General features: G+C 38.4%; 1 protein-coding gene across 2 annotated transcripts in view; it reads right to left on the bottom strand.

Annotated features, from left to right (window-relative positions):
- The window catches only part of LOC131245722 (notchless protein homolog), a 37,757-nt gene that overhangs the window by 6,700 nt on the left and 11,692 nt on the right, over positions 1-19,365 (bottom strand). For both annotated transcript variants that reach the window (XM_058245369.1, XM_058245370.1), the window contains exons 4-11: positions 18,268-18,393; positions 16,771-16,898; positions 9,704-9,903; positions 5,886-5,949; positions 4,784-4,894; positions 2,731-2,868; positions 1,682-1,824; positions 1,544-1,598 (exon numbers count right to left, since the gene is read on the bottom strand). In XM_058245369.1, coding sequence (XP_058101352.1) covers positions 1,544-1,598; positions 1,682-1,824; positions 2,731-2,868; positions 4,784-4,894; positions 5,886-5,949; positions 9,704-9,903; positions 16,771-16,898; positions 18,268-18,393 — 965 coding nt within the window. The remainder of the gene's footprint in view (positions 1-1,543; positions 1,599-1,681; positions 1,825-2,730; positions 2,869-4,783; positions 4,895-5,885; positions 5,950-9,703; positions 9,904-16,770; positions 16,899-18,267; positions 18,394-19,365) is intronic.

Here is a 19,365-nt window from a genome sequence, read left to right as displayed (position 1 = left end):
GTGGTGCATGAATACATTGACGTGTGCCACAGGAACGACAAGAAAGGGGTAGTGTGTGACTTGGATATAGACAAGGCCTATGACCAAGTGGAGTGGGACTTTTTAAATTATATGTTGGAGGGTTTGGGATGTGGGGCTCAGTGGAGAAGTTAGATCAGTTCTACAAAGTTCTCACTTCTTGTTAATGGGTCACCAAAAGGTTTATTTGGTGTACTTTGAGAGGGCTATGACAAGGGGATCCGCTCTCCCTATAGAGAATGTTAGTGTATAGTGTATGTGATTAGTGGTGCATTTGCACACTTTCATCTTCTCCTGCGGTGTACTATATGCTCTATTATAATAAAATATTGTGTGTTAGGGCAAGCAAGCCTAACACAATATCTTTCCCAAACTCTCCTTCTTCTTCTCTCTCAATCTTCTCCTCTTTTCTTCACATTATAATCATCAAACCATTCTCTACTTGGTATTAGAGCGGAAGGTCCTATGTTCGAATCTCGAGGGCAGCAAATATGCGTTGCTAATATATTATTCTCCCAGGGGGGGGGTCAGAAAAATTAGGTCCGGCCCAAGAACCGGGAATTCAAGCCCGGCCTATTTATGGTGTGAGTGTCCCTCCACCCTTGTCAGTATGTTCCCGTACGAAGTTCCCACCCAGCACGTGCAAGGGGGTGTTGGAGTGATAAAGTCCCTTGATATACATTGATACACCACGCTCTGACAGCTTAAGCTTTTAAAGTAAATGGTTATTTGACACTCCCCATATTTGTTCGTGGTAGTTGCGGAACCTTTGAGTAGGATGCTAGACAAGTGTTAGGAGGTTGGGCTCTTCAAGGGATTCAAGGTGGGGAGGGAAGGGCCTCGGATCTCTCATTTACAGTTCACTAATGATCAAGAATTTTTAGCGAAGCATAGGAAGGTATGATGGATAGCTTAAGAAAGATCATCAAATGTTTTGAAGTGGTTTCGGGGTTGAGCGTCAACATTTCAAAGAGGAAAATTCTAGGGATTAGAACATCTGAGGAGGAGTTGGGTCGGCTGGCCAGGGTGTTTGGGTGTTTGGGTGTGTTGTTGGCTCCTTCCCTTCTACATGCCTAGGTCTTCCTCTCTGCATCAGCAGGGCACCAAAGCATCTTTGAGACAGAGTCATCGAAAAAGTTGAAGCCAAGTAATCAAGTTGGAAGAGTAGGTATTTGTCTTTGCAGGGAAGGTTAAGTTTCATCAAACCAACTTTGTCGAATATGCCAGTCTATTTCATGTCCTTGTTTAAATGCCCGAAGGTGGTGTTGAAGCAGTTGGACAAGTTAAAGGCATGATTCTTTGTGGCAAGGATCAAGATCACAAAACTTGAAACTCATTTGAAATATTTAGAAAGACCGCGGATCCAAAGCAGTTAGGTAATCCCACACAGGTAAGGTCAAACAGAAAGCCTGAATTGGCCTTTTTAGCATGACTGTGTATCTACATGTGAAAGTCCAAAAACAGAATATCTTTCCACAGCTGTCTGCTTAAACCAGGATGAAAGTAAAATGGCATAGAAACATACCTTCAATGTAGAATCCTTGCTTCCACTTAAGAGTAGCCTACTGTCAGCAGACCAACTGGTATGCAAGCAGAGAAGGCTCTTTAGTAAGAGAACAGAAAGGAAGTGGAGTAAAATAAGTACAGTAGAAAAAATTCAAACCTTATCTGGTATACAGGTCCGACATGCCCTCGGAAAGCTGCAACAAATGCTCCTGTGATACCATTCCACAACTTGACAGATTTGTCAAAAGAAGCACTTGCTATCCATTGCCCATCAGGTGAAAAGTAAACATGATTTACAAGCTGCAAAAGAAAACGCCATGGTTTATCAGCTGCATTGTCTAATTCATATACAAAATTAATGCCTTGGTATTCCAGGACTGAGGTGTAAGACAAGGCTGTAAACGGTTTGTTGAATTTGGTTCTACTAGAGGTCCATAAACATCAGTTGTTGCAGTACAGTTCTTTATAGTTTAGACCTTAAAACAAATCATTTTCTTTCAAACATCTCATCTTCAACCAACAAAGGCCAACATATTTACATTAAGGTGTTAGTGTTTTGACTCATGATCTCAGGCTATCATATGGCTTAGGAGTTTGGTATCATAGTATACAGTTTAGACTTCAAGGCTAAGGCATGAAAGTTTATGTTAGATGCTATTCAAACAAGCTCAAAACAAATGCATCTGCAATCAAACTATTATAAACCATAGCGAGGCTATACTGTGTGTTGAGTGCATCGATCATATTCACCATTCTGGGTACATGGGTGATTACTTTGAGATTCAGGAGTGAACAGTTTGGACGATTTGAGTGATTATGCTTTTGCAAGTGGGATCCATCTTGGGCTTGGAGAGAGCAGTGGCCAGAGAAAGCATGTAAGCAAATGCTACAGTCAAATGTCAGACTGGAAATTGTCCAGAAACCTGTAGAGCTAACCCTTTCCCAACTGTAATTTAATTTGCAACAATTATGACAACTCGGTTATTTAGTTCTCCACTCAAGTGTCCATTTTCCAAGTCTCAATGGGCAAGAACAGCAAGAAATTGGAAGCCTGAGCTTGAATCCGGTCGGGGAATTTCCACAGTTGCATTGCATGGACTTGACCAACCAGAGCCAATCCGGCCAAATATTAAGCTCATACAACAAAATTATTTGAAGACTAAAATAAGTCCAAGTACAGCTAGAAGCAGAAAGAAAGACCGTTACCTGTTGGTGACCCGTCAGACGACCTTTTGGGTGCTTACTAACAGCAGGTTCCCAGAGAAACATGGTGAAATCGTCAGATCCTGAAACCAGCCGTTCTGGAGCATTACCTTTCATTTTGTTGTACCTTTCTAGAGCTGCCTATAATAACAGCGGGAAAAAAATGCATTAATAGTGTAGATAATGAGAAGGAAATTATAGATAGGCCTAAAATACCGCAGTTAAATTCTCATAAAGGCACGCATAGGAGTTTAACAATAAATAAATAAAAAGCCAATTGAAGGTAAAGTGGACCTTTAGTCATTTGACTTAAACTTAGAGAAACCCCGTGCTTTTTATATTCTGTGGCAACAAGCATGACTATGATGTATTAAAATATGAAGTTGAAGGCTATGCTGCCATAGCAAATGGGTTGCATACAGCCACCAGACCATGCAATAAGTCTTGGCCGCCCTTACGAGCAGTTTGTTAGAATGCTTGCTACTAACGATATTGTGAGCATAGGCCAATCTCTGGTGCCAGCATTCTTATACTTCTAAAACAATAATCACTCTATAACCACCCAAATGACATACTAAGATCTCTGATTGACATTTTACAGGAAGGTCACTGAGTCGGGGCTAGTACATCTTTCAAAAGAGGCCTAAAGAGTAAATTTCTGCTGTTTTATAGTACCTTATGCATTTGTTCAATGGCGATGGTGCTGGCAGTGATCAACATTTAAAATGCTTTACCTAAGGTCGATTAACGGGGATTTCAACAAATACAAAAAGCTTCTACACTTTTTGATTTTGTGTCGGTGCGCTTTTCTTTTTTCTTTTTATTTTTCCGTCTTTTCCCCCTTTTTTCTGGAAACCTTGTACAATTCCGCTGCTTGGACTTACCCAGTGTCAGTGATTAACCCACTATCTCAAGAGAGGATAGAAAACGTCCAGCCTTTGGACTCAGATTGAGAGATGTACGACCACCAACCTGCCTGGAAGAGCAGAATGGACATGACTTGTTTTCTACTCTTACTGCAATTGAACGGTAGAATGTGAAAGCTGCTAGGCACAGTGTACTGTAAAGGCCATTACATAAAGGTAACGGTGGCAACCGTTACACGTTACGGGGTTGTAACGGCCATTATGGCCTTTAGGGGGGGGGGGAGGACCCTTAAAGGCCAATTCAACCCCCGTAACAGCCCATTACGCCCCCTGTAAAGACCGTAAAGGCCCCATAACGGTCCGATACAGGGCCGATACAGGTTTTTTGGATTCTTTTTCAATAGAGAGAGAGAGAGAGAGAGAGAGAGAGAGAGAGAGAGAGTAACGGCCATTACAGGGGGCCGTCATATGCTGTATCATAAAGGTAAAGGTGGTGGCCGTTATGGCCACTGTTAGCATTACGGAAGACCTTGCTGTCTGGTGAGACTGCCCTGGCTGCATTGAAAACATTGGAATCTACAGCACTAAGGCAGTGGTTGGTTGGTGGCCGAAACCCTGTTGGAATTCTAGGAGCAGCTAACTTGTGAACTAAAACCCTGCTGATACGAGCAGGCACTGCACTCAAATTAAACCTTCACTATAACATTCTTTCCCCATCTAGGCTTGAAGCAACAAATGAGTCAAATGAAACACATGCAAATAACATAACGAAATAAAGCACCTATTGGGACCTAGAAAGGTAGCTAAGGACACCAGTGCTTTGATTGTCAAGTATTACATGCTAATTTGATGAGATAACATGATTTTTAAAATTTTAAAAAAGAAAAATAAATAAATAAATAAATAAATAAAAAATCAGATATTGATTGTGTAATTTTTGTGTGTGGTAGGTTTAGTACTCTTCTTAGAAAGCAACTAATAGTGCTAACACTTTTTCATGCTATGCCTACTACAAAATTTTCCTATACTATCTTATGAACCTATCATAAATTATAAGGTATCTTATAGGCTTTTCTTCAGCAATCAGGTAGTTTAGGTAGCCTGCATAATTGCTAGAAGAGAAGAAAGAAGAAACGAAAAGGACATTGTAAAGCCTAACATAGCCACTAAAGAAACCAAAAGGCAGTTACCTCTTTCATTTCCTCTGGAGACGCATACTGTTTTCCTGTGTGATCAAATGCCCCAGTTCGAAGAACATATTCAGTGCTCAAGGCGAGAGAGTTAACCCAATGACCATGCCCCTGAAAAGCATACCAATAACCAATAATGAAATGAACAATCAAAAGGCCTTCAATTAAAATAAAGAATGAATAATATATGACAACATATAATCGGTGTTTTAAGTATCGACGATATCGGCCTATATATCCCACGATATATCTTGTATCCCACCTGTGCGATACGAAATGCACAAGTAGTGGGATATATCCCACATTTTTGATCTAGTGAGTATTTTCGATTTTCAATCCTTTTTTTTTTGTAAATCATGTTAAATCAATGTCAAATTGTCACAAATCCATGATTTTTCATGCTTTACATGAAAAATCCTGGATTGGGAGCTTCGATATCGAGATTCGGAGGAGATGGGCCGAGTTGCAGAAATTTTTTAAAAAATTTAAAAAAAAAAAATCAAAATCAAAATCAAAATTTCCCAATTTCTCGCAAATCGGTTGCAATTTGTGTCCAAACATAAAAAATCAAACATGTATATAACCTAATCTAGTGATTCTTCTTTTGCTTTTGAATGCATTGCTTGTGTTTCCACACGTCTTCTTACATTTATAAATTATATGAATAAACTTTGCATATATTTACATCAATTCAATTAGACAGCGCATAGATTAGCGCATCATAAAAAGAAAACCTATTATGCACACTTGTTTTTTGTAATGTTTTGATTTATAAGAGTGTATTGGTGTCTTTTTTAACAAGCATTGAAGTTTCGTTGAAAAATTCGACCAATTTCCCAATGTTTCACCATGTTTCCAACAATAATAAGACATTACGTGATACAACCGATATATCCCATGTGATAACCAATACGCATTCTTATCCCAAGGGTGCGATATGTAACACGATACCGATATTTTGAACATTGCATGTAATATTAGAATAAGTCAGACTTATTACCTGCAAAAAAAAAAAAACAATTAGACTAGCAATATTATATGGGAAGCAAGGCAGAATATGAATGTCATGTATTCAAAAGTACCATAAAAGAAATGCATTTACCTTGAGTTCACGAATGAGCTTCCCCTGTGAAGTTTCCCATACCTTGATTGTACAGTCCTGGGAGCTGCATGAGATACATGGATGGGAATCCATAAGTAGAACTTTCTGAAGTACTATCCTAAGATTGATTGAAGATTTAGGCAAACAAATACATTTTTTATCGCAATTCAATGTTATGAACCTTCTGACATTCAAATGTGTACATGAACAACATTAGAATGTATTTATGATTAATGAAGGAACAAGTTTCACCAATCACTAACAACGTCAAAGGGAACCAATCAAGCAACTAGAAATCTTATTGGACGTAAGTATCTGATACTGCTTATTTTCCACCATTTCAAAAACGTTGAGCAGATAGAGACAACTGACCTCAAGTGCAATAATCTGAAAACTAGAGACACTATCCATGAAAACTTTCCAAAATTTCTATTTAGAGGAAGTTCCTTTGAGAATTTTTATATATTTAGGCCAGGGGATGAGATAACTTCTATTTTGATGAAATTTTTGTATCAGGAAGTGTCAAAAGACTTTCTGAAAAGTCTCTCTTTTCATGGAACTTCTTAAAATAGCATTCAGACAAAAGCAAGGTGTTCTGTAACGGTAACGGTGGCCGTAACGGCCACCACCGTTAACGTTATGATACGGGCCATAACGGCCGTTACAGCCCTTGTATCGGCCGTTACGGCCATTTTTTATTTTTTGACAAATGCACTTCCTAAACCATTACAGGGCCGTTACGCACCATTACGGGACCATTACGGCACATTTTTCTGTTACGGCCGTTTCGACCCCGTATCGCGTAATGGTTATGACCGTTACCGTTACGTAACCGATTTGAAATACCATGGACAAAAGAAAAAAACAATCAAAACATATGACTGAGGTCAAAAGGTCGGTCATCCATGGAATGGACAGGATCATAATTGAGGCCCTAACACAATCGGGAAGCAAGTATTCACCACCCCCCAACTTTCTAACTCAACGGCCAATGATAATGATGTCTTTTCTTTGGGTTATATATATTAAGCATATTGAACATATGCAATCTTAGATTCAGGGATTTAGGCCAAGGATAGGTGATGCAGGACACATGATTTAATGCTAGCATGCAACGTGGAGATTATTAAAGAGTCTATCAAATAATTCAATTAACAAAAGATGATAATCTACCAATTAATTAAGAGTAAATAATAGGAAATAAAATTTGATTTAACCTAAATCACATGCCCGCATACTAAGAAATGACATGAATCAATTAAAACTAGAACCGATGGAAGGATGAAATTTTCAATTTAGCATAGGCACGTTCCACACTCAATGGACAGATTTATAGGTTTTATGATTAAGGTTAGGAAAGGGGAAAATAAAAAATTAGGAAAATTAGGATTCATGAGAATTGGGGATTTTGGAATTAGAGTTTTTAAAAATTGGAGAAAATAGGAAATTGAAGATCTGGGGTTTAGAAGGTTGTAATGGGAAGGAAAAAAGGAAGATATGAGAAGAAGAAAAAGAATACCTTTCGAAGAAGAGAGAGGAAGGATGTAAGAAGAAGAATACCTTTCGAAGATAAGGAAGAGGAAAGATGTACCTTGGGGAATCCACCACCAAACAAGTTTGTACCCTTCTACAATTCAATTGAAAAAAAAAAACACCCTAGAAAACAATGAAGAGCATTCCTTCACACAAGAGAGCTTCTTTCTCCTTTTTTTCTTCTCAAATCTCCACTAAGGTTGGAACTCAACTCCCCTTGTAGTTTTATGATTAAAAAATTCGGAATTAAAATTCAGCATGATTATAACTATGTCACTCACTTAAGTAAAGTGGCCCACCATCCAAAATAAGAAAACTAAAATATTTATTATCAATCCCAACCATCAAATAAATCTTAAAAATAATAAAAAAACATAAGGTAAGCAAGATCGGAGTCCAAGGGACCCAGATCAGAGAGATCTGATGACCAGATGGCCTGATCGGCAAGATCCAACAGTCGGATCGACACGAAATAGAAATCCTATGACTAAAATAGTCTCCTAAGCATCCCACATGCATCATTCCAAAGTGAGGTCTTCCTGATGTGCGTCTAATGCATGTGGAGTCTTCAAAATGGCTCGGCGGGCCCCATCTGGAACTCGTCTTCCATCCATAAAGAAAGTTGTGCTGATGTGGGTAATCGTCTCCGTCTCTGGTACATCTAAGTAGGTCCTCCGATCTCCCCATCAATAAGAATGAACACGGGAAAAAAAAAAAAAAAAAACATGAAAATAGCGGGAGGGAAACTTTGCACTTATGATGCTAATGATAGAATGATAGTAAAGACTTGCGTAGAGTCCCAATCTACAAGACAGATGATAGAAGCTCAGTGATCCCTCAAACAAATTCCTTGAACTTTTGTAGATTAGAATGCTCTACTCTGATACAGAGTAAGAAGGAACAAAACAACGTAACACCCATAGTTAGGGCTCACATAACAGAAATCACTACCTCTACTGTTCCATATAATTCAGCAGCAACCATTTCAAGGTATATTAAATTGCATCAATAATATAAACCAAGGTGACTTGTCATTCATCAGAGTTGCATATGCATTTTTTTTTCCAACCTATTTCAGTATTATGAAGTAGATAATGCCCAGAGATGCATTGTGTGGCATATGCACAGTCACAAAATGATCAACTGTTGCCAAAAAACTAACTCATGATAAACTAACCTAGATAAAAGGCTAACATCTATAGACAGCCTTGGACGAATCAGCAATGAAGCTTCCATAAGCACATACCAGGTATCTAGTTGAAGCCTTGCTTCACAATTGACAAGAGTCATGTGCAGTCAAAATAAGATAATGCCCAAAGATGCATTGTGTGGCATATGCGCAGTCACAAAATGATCAACTGTTGCCAAAAAACTAACTCATGATAAACTAACCTAGATAAAAGGCTAACATCTATAGACAGCCTTGGATGAATCAGCAATGAAGCTTCCATAAGCACATACCAGATATCTAGTTGAAGCCTTGCTTCACAATTGACAAGAGTCATGTGCAGTCAAAATATGGTGCTTAAATACTTCTGTTCCTTGAGAACAAATGGGCCAAAGTACCAAAAAATAGTAGACACTAATAACAGCAGAATGATCTAAATTGAGTTTTTTTTTACGGTTATCAAAATCCCTTATTAAGAAAAGAAAAATTAAACACAGTGACAACAACGAGTGCGGTAAAAGCCCACACACTAGGAAGACGCTTAGCTATTGTCCCTGGCACCTAAATGTGGCACCAACTGGACGCCCACACGAATACTTCTATACTCAAACACAGACCTCCCACCATAAATTACAATGCAAAACTGACATCCAATTTTGTAGAATTTTGCTGGTAACTAAATTGAGTTAATGGACACTATTATCAGAAAATGGAGCACAGCCTCATGAAAGACATTGAAAGGAAATTACATAAAGCTTATGGAAGCAGACAAAAATCAAAATGTGGTTTTCTAGGATGCATCAAGCACACTTAAAGAGAAACAGCAAGGCATAAGCTGACAGAACCAACTGGACAAACAACAAAATGCTTGGAAAAAAAAAAAAATTTAACAAGCGGTCTTTGACCAACTATTTTGGTCAGAGAAAATGTTAAAAAATTTGTGGAACCTGGCATGAAATTTGCCAAAAAGAATTAAAAATGTTAGACAAGATGATTTAAGAAAGATGAAATCAACTAGGTACAGAACCATACGATTTCAAATTCTGAGAAGGATGTTGCATTGCTTGATTTAGCATATAACAGTCCAAATTGTGCAGAATAAAATATGTGACTGTACCCTGTATATATCATCCCATCTCCACCCCACTTCACACAGGTTACTGCAAGTGTGTGACCACTAAGACAAACAATGCACTTCCTTGATGCAATGTCCCAAATGCGTGCATCTCCATCCTTGCTAGAACTTACAAAACGGCGGCAAGCAGCTTGCAGGTGCACTGGTTCCCAAGAAATACCTGTAATCCACTTCTTGTGTCCCTGAAATATAGTAAAAATAAACATAAGGGTCTAGGAAATTCAACTTGCGGGTGTTTTGGTTGCACTAATATATCATGAAATTTCAAGATATATTGGTGCAACCAAACACACCCTAAGAGTCTAGGAAATTTCTTATAACAGATTCCTTTTAAAACTACATAAAAAGAAATGCATGCAAACCATGAGCTACTTCCAGTAAAGCTTAATATTCTCTGTTAGAATACACAACTGCATGTATATGTATGTGAGAATGCACAGTCTATGTTAGTCTGGCAGTTCACCATTCTATTGAAAAGTATTGTATATCTTTAATATCTATTCATCTGATTTTTATCATTAACATGAGCTTATCTCTTGTAATCAGTAAGTCTATAAATAAAGGAATTTAGAGTGGGAAAGATTATCAAGTCCTCTCCTTTCTCTTTCCATGTTTCCTCTTCTCTACATCTTCTACTACCGTTCTTCATGGCAATAGAACTCTTGTTCAATTCTCTTTCTTTCTTCTTCATCCCGCTCTCTATAACTTGGTAAGTGGGTAAATTGCCACAAGGATAGGATTTAGGAACCCTTACCTTAAATGGCCTCAAGGATGAGCATTTTGGTGCCTTTACCTAAATTTATGACTTAGCGGGCAAAATGCCTCAAGGATGGGCGTTTGATGCTCTTAACTAGATGTTTAACTTAGAAAGTGGGAAAACGCCTCGAGCATGGGCATTTAGGTGCCCATAATGAGATTTTAGAACTTAGTGGGCAAAAATGGCTCAAAGATGGGCATTTAGGAGTGGTAATGAGGTTTTTAACAAGAGAAGTTAGAAAAAAGCCTGAGGAATAAACATTTAGGTCCTATTATCCAGTTTTTTTACTCAAAAATTGGGCAAAATGCCTCAAGAATAGACATTAAGGATCCCTCACCGAAACTTTTAACTTGAAAAGCACACAAATTGCCTCAAGGATGGGCATTTAGGTGACCTTACTAAGATTTTTTATTTTGGAAAGCAGGTAAAAAGCCACAAGATGGGCATTTAAATGCCCTTTCCCATATTTTTAGCTTGAAATGTGAGTAAAATGCCTCAAACATAGGCATTTAGCTACCCTTTAATTTTCTCTTCGAAAGTAGACAAAATTCCCCAACGACAGGCATTTTGGTGCTTTTAACTTTATTTTTTATCTTGGAAAATAGGCAAAATGCCCCAAGGACAAGCATTTAGGTGCCCTTACCAAGATTTTTAACTTTAAACGCAGGCAAAATGGCTTAAGGATAGGTATTTTAGAGCCCTTACCCAGACTTTTAACATGAGAAGATGCCTTAAGGATAGGCATTTAGGTGCTTTTACCAAGATTTTTGTAACTTGAAAAGTGATCAGAATGCACAAGGATTGGCATTTTGGTGCCTTTACCTAGATTTTTTTTCTGAAAGGCAACACAGCCAAGGATTGAACCCTGATCACTCACACACACTGCACTGTCGCTAGCAGCTCCTCTAATGAGCAGGAGGAAATTGAGCAAAATGCCTCAAGGATAAGCATTTAGAAGCATTTTTGTGTGTGTGTGTGTGTGTGTGTGTGAGAGAGAGAGAGAGACCTTACCAAGATGTTAAGCATGGAAAGTAGGGAAAACGCCTCGAGGATTGGCATTTGGTTCTTCAACAGTTTAACTAGATTTTTTTTAACTTCAAAAATGGGAAAATGCCTCCAGAATAGGCATTTCAGTGGTCAAACCTGGTTTTTAACCTAAAAAGCGGGCATAATGCCCGAAGGATGGCATTTAGGGGCCCTCAACTAGATTTTTAACTTAAAAAGGAGGTGAAATGCCTCAAGTTTAGGCATATAGGTGCCCTTGCCAAGATTTCTAAGATGAAAAGTAGGCAAAATAAGTAAAGGATAGGCATTTTGGTGCCCCTACTTAGATTTTCAACTTGAAAAAGAGTGCAAACTGCCCTTATCCTCACAGAAAGGCATTTAAGAGAATACACCCTCATTTTTACTTAGGACATGGGGAAAATGCCTTGAGGATAGGCATTTTAGTGCCCATAACTAGATTTTTAACTTAGGAAGTTGGCAAAATGCCTTGGCATTTGCATTAGCTGCCCTTATGTAGAATTTAAACTTAGAAAGTGGGCAAAATGCCTCAATGATAGACATTTAGGTGCCCATAATGAGATGTTTGACATGAAAAGTGGGCAAAGTGCCTCAATGATAGGCATTTAGGTCACCTTATCTAGATTTTTAACTTAAAAATTTGTCAAAATGCCATAAGAATTGGTGCTAAGGTGAGTCGCCCAGATTTTTAACTTGAAAAGCTCATAAAATGCCTCAAAGATGGGATTTAAGTGACCTTTTAAACTGAGATTTCTATTTGGAAAGTGGCCAAAATGCCTCAAAGATAGACATTTAGGTGCCCTTACACACATTTTTAACTTGAAATGTGGGCAAATTGCATTAAGGATAGGCACTTAGGTGTCCTTAACTTTATTTTAACACGGAAAGTAGATAAATGCCCCTACCAATAGGCGTTGGGCGTCTTATCAAGATTTTAAACTTGAAAAGTGGGCAAAATGCCTTAAGGATTGGCATTTTGGTGCCTATAACTTGATTTTAAACTTGAAAAGTGGACAAAATGCCTCAGGGATAAGAAATTAATTCCCCGTGCATATACTATAAACTTGAAAACTTGACAAAATTGCGTCAAGGAATGGCACTTTTGGTGTCGTTATCTACATTTTGAGCTTGAAGAAAGGGCAAAATGCATCAAGGATAGGCATTTACGAGCCCCTACCCAGATTTTTAACTTAAATTGCAGGAAAAATGCCTCAAAGATAGGTATTTAAGTGCCCTTAACTTTATTTTTATCTTGGAAAGTACACAAAATGCCCCACTGATAGGCATTTAGGTGCCTTTTCCAAAATTTTAAACCTAAAAAGTGGGAAAATGACCCAAGGATTAGCATTTTTTGTGCTTTACCTCGATTTTTAACTTGAAAAGTGGCCAAAATGCCTCAAGGATAGGCATTTAATTGTCACTACACTTATTTTTAACTATAGTAGTGCACAAAATGCCTTAAGGATAGGCATTTCGTCCTTTACCTACATTTTTAGCTTGGAAAGTAGCCAAAATTCCTCAAGGATGGGCATTTAAATGGCCATGCTTAGATCTTTTAACTAGGGAAAGTGGGCAAAATACCTGAAGGATAGGTATTTATGGGGCCTTAAAAAGATTTTTAACTTGAAAAGTCGTGAAATGCCTCAAGGATAGATATTTAAGGGCCCTTAAATAGATTTTAATCTTGAAAAGTGGGCGAAATGCCTCAAGGATGGGCATTTAGGTGCCCTTACCCCGGTTTCTAACTTGGAAACTGTGTGAATGCTTAAAGGATGGGTATTTTTTGTGCCCTTGCCTGGATTTTCATCTTGAAGAAGAATGCCTCGAGAATAGGCATTTATAACTACGAAAGTGAGCAATTTTTTTCCTCAAGGATAAGCATTTTAGGAGTTGTTGCCTAAATTTTTATCTTAAAACGTGAGCAAAATGCGTCAAGGATGGGCATTTTCGTGTGGGGTATTTTGGTGCCATTGCCGAGATTTTTAACTAAGAAAGTTGGCAAAATGCCTCAAGCATTTGCACTTAGCCACCCATACATAGCTTAAAATTAAGAAATGGGCAAAATGCCTCAAGGATAAGCATTTAGGTGCCTGTAATGAGGTGCTTGACATAGAAAGAGCAAAAAATACCTCAAGAAAGGGAATTTAGGGGACCTTACTGAGATTTTTATTTTGGAATGCAAGCAAAATGCCTCAAGAATACCCTCACCCATATTTTAAACTTGAAAAGCATGTAAAATGCCTCAAGGTTAGGCATTTAATTGCCCTTAAGTTTATTTTTATCTTGCAAAATAGGCAAAATAACTCAAGGATAGACCATTCAAAAAAAAAAAAGGATAGGCGTTTAGTTGCCCTTATCAAGATTTTTAACTTGAAAAGTGGGCAAAATGCCTCAATGATAGGAATTTTTGGAACTCTTACCCAGATTGTTAACTAAGGATAGGCATTTAGATCTATTTACCAAGATTTTTAACTTGAAAAGTGCGCAAAATGCTTTAAGGGTCGGCATTTTGGTGCCCTTACCTTGATTTTTAACTTTGAAAAAAAAAAAAAAAGGGGCAAAATGCCTCCGGTATAGGCAATTAATTGCCTGTAAACATTTTTAACTTGAAAAGCAGGAAAAATGCTTCAAGGATTGTCATTTTAGACCCACATTTTTAGCTTGAAAAGTGGGCAAAATATCTCAAGGATATGCAATTACGAGCCCTTGCCCAGATTTTAAACATGACAAGCGGGAAAATTGCCTCAAGGATTGGCGTTTTGGTGCCCCTAAATTGACTTCTTCTTTTTTTCTTTTTCTTTTTTTGAAGACACAGGGTGTCCCCTAAATCAACTTTTAAGTTCAAGAGTGAGCAAACTGCCTCAAGGATAGGCATTTAGGTGCCCATGCCCTGATTTTTAGCCTGAAAAGTAGGCAAATGCCTCAATGACAGGTATTTAGAGATCCTCAACTAGATTTTTAACAATAAAAGTGGGCGAAATGACTCAAGGATAAGTATTTAGGTGCCCTTACCCAGATTTCTAACTTGAAAAGATGGCAAAACGTCTCAAGGATAAGCATTTCAATGCCTTTGACTAGATTTTTAACTTGAAAACAGGGTGAATTGCCTCAAGCATAGGCATTTCTAACTTGGAAAGCGCAGACAATGCCTCAAGGATGCGCATTTAGACGCTCTTAAAGATTATTTTTCATCTTGGAAAGTAGGCAAAATAACCCAAGGGTGGGCATTTAGGTGAGCTTATCAAGATTTTTAACTTGAAAAGTGGGCAAAATGCCTCAAGGATTGGCATTTTTGAGCCGATTGACATTTTGGAGCCCTTCCATAGATTTTTATCTTGACAATTGGGTTAAATGCCTTAAGGATAGGCATTTTGCATTTACCAAGTTTTTTTAACTTAAAAAGTGCACAAAATGCTTCAAGGGTTGGCATTTTTGTGCCTTTACCCTCAATTTTTAACTTGAAAAGTAGGAAAATGCCTCGAGGATAAGCAATGGATTGCCAGTACACATAATTTTAACTTGAAAATCGGGTGAAATACATCCAGAATTGGCATTTTGGTGCCTTCACCTACATTTTTTTAGAGATTACAACAATTCATTAAAAAAAAAAACACCGCCGAAAAGCAAGAAAAGGATACAACCCACCACCAAGAAGTAAAAAAATAAAAAGAAAGACAAAAGATTTGTAGCCTTAGCTGAACTAACATAAATAGCCCCACCCTAAACAAGACCCTCAACTTTCCTAATAACCTTTTACATTGAAGAGATCTCATTCTGAAGCAATAGTTATTCCAATATGGAGCAAAAATAGGAAGTGCTCCCAAACTTTGTGAACAAAAGGGCGGTGATTTAAAAAGATGATCAATCGTCTCCCCATTCTTCATACACGTTGGGCAAACATTAGGGAGGACTAAGGACTTTGAAGATTGTCAATAATGAGAACTCTCTTCCTGCCCACTAGCCAAACAAAGACTGCCACATGAGGGGGATCAAGGATCCCCCGCCTAAGATCCATGGACGCCTTAACCTTTTGACGACCCATTAACCAAAAAAAAAAAAAAAAACACAAGAAAGGCATGACCGGATCCAACCCCTCCACGTACAACCACATCTCAATCTCTCAAGTGGTCTAAAAACCTCCAAATCCACATGATCATAGGCCTTCTCCATGTCAAGCTTGCAAACTATCCCACTTTTTCTATCCCTATTTCTGGAAACAATGCATCCATGAGCAATAAGAGAGCTATCCAAAATATGTCTACCTGCAACAAAAGCCCCCTAATTGCCGAATTAACCTTCTAGATCAAAGCAAAAGGATCAAAAGAACAAGCTCACACAAATAAATAATTGTGATGCAGATAGAGTTTATTTCAAAATCTCATTCTAAGTCATCACTGCCATTGTGGGATCAATTTCACTATGTAGCAAAGTGTGGCATGCCACCATTCTGCCTACGGTGCAAGCGTTTGCTTTAGTTACTGCAGCGAATAAGATCCTTACACTGGACAAATTGAAGAAGCATCAAATGGCTCCCCCAAATAGATATTCTATATGTTTCAAGGACAAGAAAGTGTCAAACCATTTGTTCCTACATTGTTGTGTGGTTAGGGAGATCAGAGGGCATTTCATTGGCCTCTTTGGTATAAGTCAACTATCGATGAATCTCTATCCAGTTGATAAAAGGGCGTTCAGTGGATCCGTATCATGCGGCGGATGGTGTCTTTTGGTTTTTTGCGGGGCTTCTAGCTGGAGAGGGACAGAAGGCTCTTTGAAGATGGACATGCTTCATTTGATTCAATCAAGTAAAGCATTTCAGCTATGATAATTGGTTCCAAGATCTGAGTTCGAGGGATGCCCCCATGGAAAGAGTTATAAGGGACTGGAAACTGGCAATTCAAGGGGATAGTGGCTAATTGGGTCTTCAAATTGTTTTGCCTACGTGTTTTTTCATGATTATGTTTGCCTTTTTCTTGCTTGGGGCTGGTTTTGCAGTAGTGACAAGAGAGTCATTTTCCAGCCCAGCCGTCTTATATGTGGCTTTCAATAATATTCTGTCATTGGTCAGTAAAGAAAAGAACACGACAAGAAAGCCAAGTTCACGGCACATGTATAGAAGGTTGCAAATTTAGAATCCTCAATATTCATGTTCAATCACACGCATTAATTGTTGGCATAGAAAATAACCTGATGGAATATTGATAAACAATAATTTCATTAAGCAACAACATTAAATATTGATACAAGTTTGAAAGAAATCAGTGAACTTAACAGTAAGGGGGTTGCCTGACGGCTTCCCAGTCTGTGGATCCCAGCTTTGAAGTTCTCCAGCCTTGCTACCACTCACGAGATGTTTACCATCAGGTGACCATGCAATACAAAGGACCCAGTTTTTATGCCCTGAAAAAGATTGAAACAAAACGTGTTAGCATTCTTTTGAACAAACAGTATCTGACCCAAAGTTGCATGAAGCATGAAAAACAACGAGATATTTGGGTGTGGAGGGGGGAAGCATCTGTTTCAAAATGTTAGCATGTATAAATAACAAGGAAGTGGGAGCAGGAATCAAAAGCACGATTCAACGCAGAAGCGGCACCTCAGGTATAAAGATCGCACAACTAAAATGTGACCATAGAAGGTTCCCAGATAAATAGATTTCAAGTTCAACACTTTGGACATAGCTAATATCTCTACATGAATATTTTTGCATCCATTAGCAATTAAAATCAAGGAGAGCATCAAAAAGTGCCTAACTTAAGCTAGCATTGTTAAGGGGACTCACAAGGGAATCCAACTTCATAGCATTTGGCACGAACCTGTTAGAACCTGAAGTGGCCAGAAGCCATATGGAACAGACAAGTTTCCTTTAGTTTCTTCTAGATTAGAATAAAAAACAATTAAGACCTGACCAAAATTCGACAACAACAGCAGCAAATGGTGAAAAAGTATTTCCAACCTGTACTAGACATCTCTCACACAGAATCATGGGACATAAATCAAAGGTTCATTCTCATCAATCTTCTCCAATTTAGGTGCCAATTTTCTTAGATGGTAGAACTCATTAGTCATTTAAGTCCCTTGGAACACTATTAAATACATGTTCTACAATTCTTTACAACTCTCTACAAAATAGCTAAAATTATTAGTCCGCTTTAGATTTGTTCAAATAAATGGAAATCCTGCTAATTGAAAACTTTATGATCATATTATTGGAGACACATGCACTCATCTGTGTATAGACAACTTGAATTTGGCAATTCATCCAATGTTTCTACTTTTTACTGTTCATTGAAAGCCTCATCGATGTATAACTGTCTTTTTGTACTTTAAGACTTCTTTTTGCTGGCTATTATCTTCCCTTTTTTCTTTTTCTTTTATTTTTCTTGAGGCTTTATTCCTAAAGGTTTTGTTATTTATCGAGGTAAAAAAAAAAAAAAAACTTTGCTAGTACTTCTGTTTAATGATTTTGTAACTAAAGATGTTTATAATCTTTAGGCCACAGAAAACTGAACATGAATAATAGCCGGCCAAGACAGAGTGATACACAGGCTATGCAAAAGGCAGGATCGACAGATGTAAAAAAATGGATCCTACATTTTTTTATATGTGAAATTGAATACCAGCAGCTATGTGGTAGCAATGGAAACTTATGTCAAAAAATTATTAAAAAAATTAAAAAAATAAAATAAAATAAATAATCATGAAAACATTCATATGCTGGAGAGCAATAAGCAGAGAAAAGCATTTCTCATTAATCCTGAATTTTTACCTGTACATGTGTACAATGGAGTCTGTGTATTAAGGTCCCATAAACGGACAGTGGTGTCACCAGAACCACTAGCAAGATGTCGGCCATCAGGACTGAAGGCAACAGAAAGTACAGCTTCTGTGTGACCTGTAGGAGCAAACATATGACATTGATCAAATGCCCAATTAATGGTAGACAGTACAGCTTAATAAAAGAAGGAATTTACATTTAATACAATAGAAGGCAAAACTAAAACCAAAAGTGATGTTTTTATTTTGTTTTTTATTTTTTTATTTTTATTTTTATTTTTTACCAACTAGCCATTTTCTTGGGTATTTTATAATTCACACGTAAAGAGTAACAAATGGTATGAGAAAGAACCCAAAGAACTTCAACGAATGCCATTATTCATAACCCACTAGCGTGAATAACATTATATATCTAAATAAGCTAACATGATGCAGGACAATTAACCACTTGCTCTAAAAGCTCGAACTGTTAGAGCATGGCGAATTAATCCATTTATCTCATAGCCCAGGCCCCACATCTCATGGGTTAGGACCTCAGCCGAACCCCCCTCGTGGGCCCCAAATCACATGGGTACCGCCTCACACGGGCTGCCCACCTCGAGTATGTCCCCACATCCCACGGGCTACCCCACTCGAGCCCGATGTGAAATGCGCATTAATCACCCCCAGTGAGGAGTCTCGAACACGAGACCTCCCCCGTGAGCCCCGCCCACCCCGAGTGTGCCCCTGCATCCCACAGGCAACCCCACTCGAGCCCGGTGTGAAAATGCCCATGCATGAATCACCGCCGGTGAGGAGTCTCGAACACGAGACTTCCCGCTCTGATACCAATTTGATGCAGTATAATTAACCACTTGCTCTTGTTAGAGCATGACAAATTAATCCCTTTATCTCATAGCCCAAGCCCCACATCTCATGGGTTAAGACTTCGGCCAAACCTCCCTCGTGGGCCCCAAATCACATGGGTACCGCCTCACACGAGCCGCCCACCCCGAGTGTGTCCCCGCATCCCATGGGCTACCCCACTCGAGCCCGATGTGAAATGCGGTAGATCTTCAGGAAAGACATCACGAAACTCATCCGCTACCGG

Source organism: Magnolia sinica, chromosome 5 (assembly GCF_029962835.1).
Source record: "Magnolia sinica isolate HGM2019 chromosome 5, MsV1, whole genome shotgun sequence".
NCBI classification, from domain to species: Eukaryota; Viridiplantae; Streptophyta; class Magnoliopsida; order Magnoliales; family Magnoliaceae; genus Magnolia; species Magnolia sinica.
This window is presented reverse-complemented; position numbering and strand designations above follow the sequence as displayed.